General features: G+C 36.0%; 1 protein-coding gene across 1 annotated transcript; it reads left to right on the top strand.

Moving 5' to 3' along the window:
• Nucleotides 1-1,351: 1,351 nt before the first annotated feature.
• On the top strand, nucleotides 1,352-6,606 carry SCG2 (secretogranin II). Its single transcript, XM_026491826.3, has 2 exons — nucleotides 1,352-1,436; nucleotides 4,355-6,606. The coding sequence occupies exon 2, from the start codon at nucleotides 4,369-4,371 to the stop codon at nucleotides 6,223-6,225; it is 1,857 nt and encodes a 618-aa protein (XP_026347611.1). The 5' UTR covers nucleotides 1,352-1,436; nucleotides 4,355-4,368; the 3' UTR covers nucleotides 6,226-6,606.
• The last annotated feature ends 950 nt before the right edge of the window (nucleotides 6,607-7,556 follow it).

Here is a 7,556-nt window from a genome sequence, read left to right as displayed (position 1 = left end):
GGAAAGGCTTCTTTTCCCCGGAGGCTTTTTTCCCCTTGAAATTTTCCCTTGAATTTGTAGATGGAACCAAATGGCTCTCCACAGTGCTTCCCAAACACTTCTGGCTAACCTCTTTCTTAGTGCTTTCCAATTTATATCAAAATAAATAAAATAAAAGATAACATACATATATAATTCATCTTTGTATCTGGCGCTTAGTAGGCAATGTAACTTATTGAATGGAAGAATCAGTAGCTGATTATTCATTTAACCGAGATATAAAGGGATCTCTTAGATTCTTTTCATAAAGTATATTTCAAAACATACAGTTTTTAGGAAACACCTCTTTAATAAAATAGTTAAAAATTCAGACTTACATGAATTATTAAAATAATCATGTTATCCGGCAAAGCAGAGTGCTGGTCATGAATTACAAATCTGAGAGGTTGGGAGTTAACTACTATGTTATTCCCTGGACCGGACACATTTATGAAAGGTATTCAATTCATCTGATTCCATAGAAAAAGAAAAATATTTATAGCTATTTCCTTTCAATTACAGACTAATTCCCATTACATATGTGTCACATTTTTCTCTAACAGTAAAAGAATCCATTTTTTATTTAATGGAAGTATTTTCATTAACATTCAACCTGTAAGCCTCCCTTTTTGAGACAGGTATTGTAAAAGATACCAACAGATTCATATAGAATCATCAACTAGTAGACCTGAAATCTTAGAAACACCTGCTTCAAAATTATATTGAAGCTCTAAAGCAAAATTCCAACTCATCAGAGCCTTAAAGTTTATTATCATACAAAAAAAGAGAGAAAACTTTCTTTTTTATTCAAATAAATGTGAGTTTAAAAACAATGCTGCTTCTGGTCATGATATGAAATGTGACTTTTCATGTTAATAACGTGCCTTCCATTCCTTTTGTAGTATACCCGGGAATGGTAATGTAATTTCTCTGTGGGCAATGTAGAAAAAAAGTCCTTGTGTGTAAAACTTCTTTACAAGGACAAAAACAACAGCAACAAGAAACACTTATCACAAGATATTAGAACATAGATGAGATTATATTTCAATTAGCCATGTTTATCTGACAGATTTCTTTATTTCTAAGGGAAATTGTGCAGAGCATTTTAAGTCTCAAAAATTTTGGTGAAAGAAAAAAGAAAACTGCAATTTTTGCCACGAAAAGACAGGTGGCGTAAGCATGCAGCATTTTCCCCCCCCTTAAATATATAAAGTGATTATTTTCTCTCGGATTCTTTGAAAAAAACTCGCTTGTGCTCGGGTTTGTGGCTGAGCCGGGTGACGTCAGTGTGGCAGTGCGGAGTCAGGCGCGGCGGCTCCCTATAAGCCGAGGAGCTGTCCGGGTGCTGAAACGGCCCGAGCAGCTCGCCCAGCGGACTGGGAGGAACATGCTGTAGATCTCTGCCTTATAAAAAGGAGGTAAGACTGCTTCTCCCTTTGATTTACTGGAAAGTTCTAAATTGCGTGTTCTTTCCTTAATTCCTAGCTGAGAAGAATAAGACCGTTTGGCAACCTTATACCTATAGAATAACTGAATAGCAACCTGATGCTTTTCCAATGTAAGGACAGTATATATGTACATAGAAAATCGAATCTATGATTTACATCACTTGCTGTTGGCTATTTATAACCATCATTCTATTTGGATAACCATATGTAAGAAGTGTGAAAAAGTTAAGGATTTTAGTGTCAATACCCATAATAATAATGTAAAGTTAACTAAGCATGATATTTTGTTTCTTTCCTTAATACATTGTTTCTTTTCTTAAAAACTAGATGCAAAGCCAGAGATACAATTTATATGTTTAATATTCTTAGCAGTAGGTTTCCAATCATTCAAAGGCTGTTAAACACATTAGTCATAGAGGCAACCAATTCTGGAACTAGTTCTTTTTTTCCTTTGATATTTACCTTACAAGAGCTCAAAATTAATAAACTGTATAAAATTATTTTCTGAATTGATATGCTCTGAAAGGGCTTACCTTGTTATTTCCTAGTTTTAGTCCCAGGAAAGTAAGATTAGAATTATCCTGAGTAGTTTTTTTTCTTTTATTGAGGGTACAATATTATCTTGGGTTATAGGTTGGATATGTCTATGAATTACAGAGAGTTGATAATTTTGAATTACCATGAGGAAAACCTTCATAACTGTGTAGCTATTATTACTATGTTTTAATTGAAAGAGGTTGTATAATATTTTGCCAAACGTCTTTAATGGGACACGTTTCCTTTTTCTGTATCCTAACTAGTGGAATTGCTCAAATTAGATATATCCACCTATATTTGTCAATGTTCCAGTCTTAACTTCAATAGAAGAGACATTTTAGCTTACAAAGCACTAGTTTAAATTGTACATAGGATATTAGAGCTGTTGAAACCTTCTTCAGTATATAGAAGACCTGCTACCTGGGAAAGAAATCCCTTGACTCTTACTCAAAGGCAGTAACTATGTCATCCAAACTGAAACCTTATATATGACCAAAGGATAGCATATGTTAGGCTGTGGTTTAAATACCTGCATTAAATATTCTGCCCCTATTCCACAGAAAAACCCATCTATAAGATAATGAATTTAAAGACAAGCACATGACTCATATGTTAAGAATACCCCAGGATAATGGTTTCGAAGAAAATAAGTTCATCAAGATTACTATTTCAAATGCCAATGTTGAAAATAGATAATCAAAGCTAAATTCATCCTGAAATAATATAAAGAAGAAATTATAATGTACTTTTATTTAAATCTAAAAATCTATGAATACATTTCTTATAGTAAGCATTAATTCATAGTAAATATTTCAGAAGTTTTCTCTGACATGCCGGTAAAGATTTTTTCTTTCAGTAAATTTAATGGTCTGATTAATGGGAATCATTTAAATAATTATATGTATTTATGTTAAAGAAATTTCTATAACTACAACCACTGTTACGTTCTAAAAACCGAAAGCATTACTTAAATACCAAATGATGAAAAATGATATTTTCTACAATTGATATCTAAGCTAACAGAATATTGTACCCACAAAACTTAACCTTATATGTCACAAAACCATGATGCAAGTAAGATATGAACAAACTTGTGAGCTTTCCTCACATTTATTTGCAACAAAATTACAAATATTAAAATAGTTTTTCCATGTTAGCAATGCTGAATGTAAAACATGTAAAAAAAAATAACCCCCTTGCTAATTCGTATGTGAGATTATAAGGCATTGGAGGAAAAAATGAATGAAGATTTTTAAGTAGGAAGAATTCAACATATCGTCTGTGTTTATCTAAATTGGGAGTTACATAGTGGTTATTTTAAGATTTTCTAACAGTATGAGTCATTTAAGATTTCACAGGTCCACACCAAAATAGACACAGACATAAGTCAAGCTGAATCTGAACACTCACAAGTTCAGAAATAGACTGGTTAAGAAAACTTATGTTCTCTCTGTAGCATCTGTTATTATTTACTATGCATTCTTGAAGGCTGATGAAAAATATAACCATGATTACATTTTGTAAGACAGTCACAAATAAAATGATTAGAAGAAATATGGAATGCAGATATTTTAGAAGTTTACTTTTTCAGTATGTTTACACAGAAAGAAACTTCCCTAGGTTAGCCTACTAAACTGGACCAGAAAATGTTCTGGAGGTTATTAAGGCATAGAACTTTTAAAATTGTCAGTTGGGCTTTGTGTCAGAGTGAGAACAAGTTATTTCTGAAAAATGTATGTAAATAAGACTCATCCACAAGGCAATTCAGTATGATTGACATTAAGATGCTGTATTACTTCATCATATATAATGTCACTGCTGTGTTGTTTCTACAACAAAATTAGATGGACAATTCAGGAACTAAAACACATGATTTTTTATACAAGCTTAAGGAAATCATTAATGTGTGTGTATGTACGTGCATGTTTTAAATTAAGCCAACTATTTTTTTTTTTTTTGCCAATGATTTTAATAGGAATGCTATACAAAAGAACTAAAAATCATCTTGGAGATCTTTTTATTAAATAGACAATGAATACTAAAAAAACTAACTACATGTTTTGCAAATAAAAAAATAAAATTTGAGAAACCTGATATCAGTGTTTTTGTTATTATTTTAACAAAGAGAATGCCATACAAACTTGATGCAATTGGGTAACAATTTTGCTAGATTCCTGTAGTTAGCTTATGAGGGTTATATAGAAAATAGGTATGGCTTTTTAAAAGGGTCATCCTAAGTTTAATGTGAAATAATGTCTGCTAAACGTTTTCCCTCAATGGTCAGTTACTCCTTTTGCTATAATGTCTTCTAGTTTTTTATTTCTATTAACTCATATTTTCTATGCTTTAAGGACATCTTTCAAACATGGCAGAAGCTAAGACTCACCGGCTTGGAGCAGCCCTGTCTCTCATCCCTTTAATTTTCCTCATCTCCGGGGATGAAGCAGCTTCATTTCAGCGAAACCAGCTGCTTCAGAAGGAACCAGACCTCAGACTGGAAAATGTCCAAAAGTTTCCCAGTCCTGAAATGATCAGAGCTTTAGAATACATAGAAAAACTACGACAACAAGCTCACAAAGAAGAAAACAGCCCAGACTACAATCCCTACCAAGGTATCTCTATTCCACTTCAGAAAAAAGAAAATGGTGATGAAGGTCACTTGCCAGAAAATACAAGGGATTCCCTGAGTGAAGATGAGTGGATGAGGATAATACTTGAAGCTTTGAGACAGGCTGAGAATGAGCCTCAGTCTGCACCAAAAGAAAAACCCTATGCCTTGAATTCAGAAAAGAACTTTCCAATGGACATGCCTGATGATTACGAGACGCAGCAGTGGCCAGAGAGGAAGCTCAAACACATGCGATTCCCTCCTATGTATGAAGAGAATTCCAGGGATAACCCCTTTAAACGCACAAATGAAATAGTAGAGGAACAATATACTCCTCAAAGTCTTGCCACACTGGAATCTGTGTTCCAAGAGCTGGGGAAACTGACGGGACCAAACAACCAGAAGCGAGAGAGAGTTGATGAAGAGCAAAAACTTTACACAGATGATGAAGATGACATCTACAAGGCCAATAACATTGCCTATGAAGATGTGGTTGGGGGAGAAGATTGGAACCCAGTAGAAGAAAAGATAGAGAGTCAAACCCAGGAAGAGGTAAGAGACAGCAAAGAGAATGTAGAAAAAAATGAACAAATCAATGATGAAGTGAAGCGTTCAGGACAGCTGGGCCTCCAAGATGAAGATCTCCGGAAAGAGAGTAAAGACCAACTCTCAGATGATGTCTCCAAAGTAATTGCATATCTGAAAAGGTTAGTGAGTGCCGCAGGTAGTGGGAGGTCACAGAATGGGCAGAATGGGGAAAGAGCAACCAGGCTTTTTGAGAAACCACTTGATTCCCAGTCTATTTATCAACTGATTGAAATCTCAAGGAATTTACAGATACCCCCTGAAGACTTAATCGACATGCTGAAGACTGGAGAGAAGCCAAATGGATCAGTGGAACCAGAGCAGGAGCTTGAACTTCCTGTTGACCTAGACGACATCTCGGAGGTTGACGTAGACCGTCCAGACCTGTTCCAAAATAAAATGCTCTCCAAGAATGGCTACTCCAAAACACCTGGCCGTGCTGTGCCAGAGGCCCTACCAGATGGGCTCACCGTTGAGGACATTTTAAATCTTTTAGGGATGGAGAGTGCCGCAAACCAAAAACCTCCATATTTTTCAGGTCAGTATAACCGAGAGAAAGTTCTGCCACGACTCCCTTATGGTCCTGGAAGATCTAGAGCAAACCAGCTTCCCAAAGGTGCTTGGATGCCAGATGTGGAGAACAGGCAAATGGCATATGAAACCCTGAATGATAAGGATCAAGAATTAGGAGAATATTTGGCCAGGATGCTAGTGAAATACCCTGAGATCATGAATTCAAACCAGGTAAAGCGAGCTCCAAGTCTAGTGTCATCTGAAGATAACCTACAGGGCGAGGACCAAATCGAGCAGGCCATCAAAGAGCATTTGAATCAAGGCAGCTCTCAGGAGACTGACAAACTGGCCTCGGTAAGCAAAAGGCTCCCTTTGGGGCCCCCAAAGAATGACGATGCCCCAAACAGACAGTACTTGGATGAAGATCTGCTAATGAAAGTGCTGGAATACCTCAACCAAGAAAAGGCAGAAAAAGGAAGGGAGCATATTGCCAAGAGAGCAATGGAAAATATGTAAGAGTTTTCATTAATTTCCCTACTTTCTTCCTCCAACCCCAAGAAAACCCCAATATTTCTCTTTAGTGTGTTGACTTCTATCCTGTTAACACTGTAATATCTTTAAATGATGTACAGGCAGACGACTCCACTTCACTGGGGAATCTGCTTCATTTATTCTGAGCTGTTCTCTTGTGTATGGATATGTGTCAATGTTATGACTTCTGGATAAAAAAATTAATCATATCCCTTATTCAAGAAAGATATCTGTGATAGTGTTTAATAGTGTATTTAATGGCTGTGGCATTGTTGATGCTCACATATGATAAAGAGTGTCTTATAATTCTCTTGAAAGTTTTTAATATTTATTGAATTATTTTGTTACTGTCTGTAGTGTTTTGTGAAGTTCTGGAGCAAAAAAAAAATAAAGCATTATAAATATATAGTTTTATTCATAAGGCCTTTTCTATTGTGTGTTTAACTGTTGATTAATAAATGTTATTTCTCGACAACTGTGGACTATTCATTCTGGAAAGCCAGAGACAATGACTATGGAGTCCAAAGAGAAAATCCTTATCTTCCACAGCCAACCCAGGTAAGAAATAATTGTAAATATATTATTATGCTATGTGCTTACAGAATGCAACATCCTCTAACAGCCCACTGCTTAACGCTTGCCTATGGCTTTCTCACATATATGATTTATGGAATAAGCCTTCTATTGTCATAGTTATACCTTGCACCCTTGATTTATAAATAAAGACATACATTTAAGTCGTCTATGCCCATAACCAGCTTTGGGGGGAAAAAAAGCTGCGTTCAGGGCAATCAGAAATAACTACAGACTTGGAAGTAAGCTACCTATTTCCAGATCACCCTCGTCCTCAGAAGACAAGGCTGATGCCTCTTTGTATGATTTGAGAGGGGCTAAAGGACCCTCAAACTGTCAGGTAAGTGAATGAGCACAGGCACAGTGGAAAACCCCAACTGCCTTCTCTTTTGTCCTAATGCTTGAGAGAATCCTGAGTGGGCTAGGCAGTGTGTGATTGTTACAACGTGTGTCATGTTGGGGAGTGATATCGGTGTCCTCACCTATCAACAGGGAATCAACAACAACAGCAAAGGCAGCAGCCTCAAGGAAAGATACATAGCAACCAAACAGTAAAGTCGTAAAAGAAACAAGGAAATAAATAATCACTATTTACTAGATACCTATTATGCACCAGGCCCTGTACTAAATACTTTACCTCATTTAGTCTGTCCTGCAACTGTCGAGGGTCTCTTATTATCACTGTTTTACATCAGGAGAAGCAACACTCAGAAAGGATAAGTAACTTTCCCAAAGTCACTTGG

The sequence above is a fragment of the Ursus arctos genome, unplaced genomic scaffold (genome assembly GCF_023065955.2).
Source record: "Ursus arctos isolate Adak ecotype North America unplaced genomic scaffold, UrsArc2.0 scaffold_1, whole genome shotgun sequence".
Classification (NCBI taxonomy): Eukaryota; Metazoa; Chordata; class Mammalia; order Carnivora; family Ursidae; genus Ursus; species Ursus arctos.
This window is presented reverse-complemented; position numbering and strand designations above follow the sequence as displayed.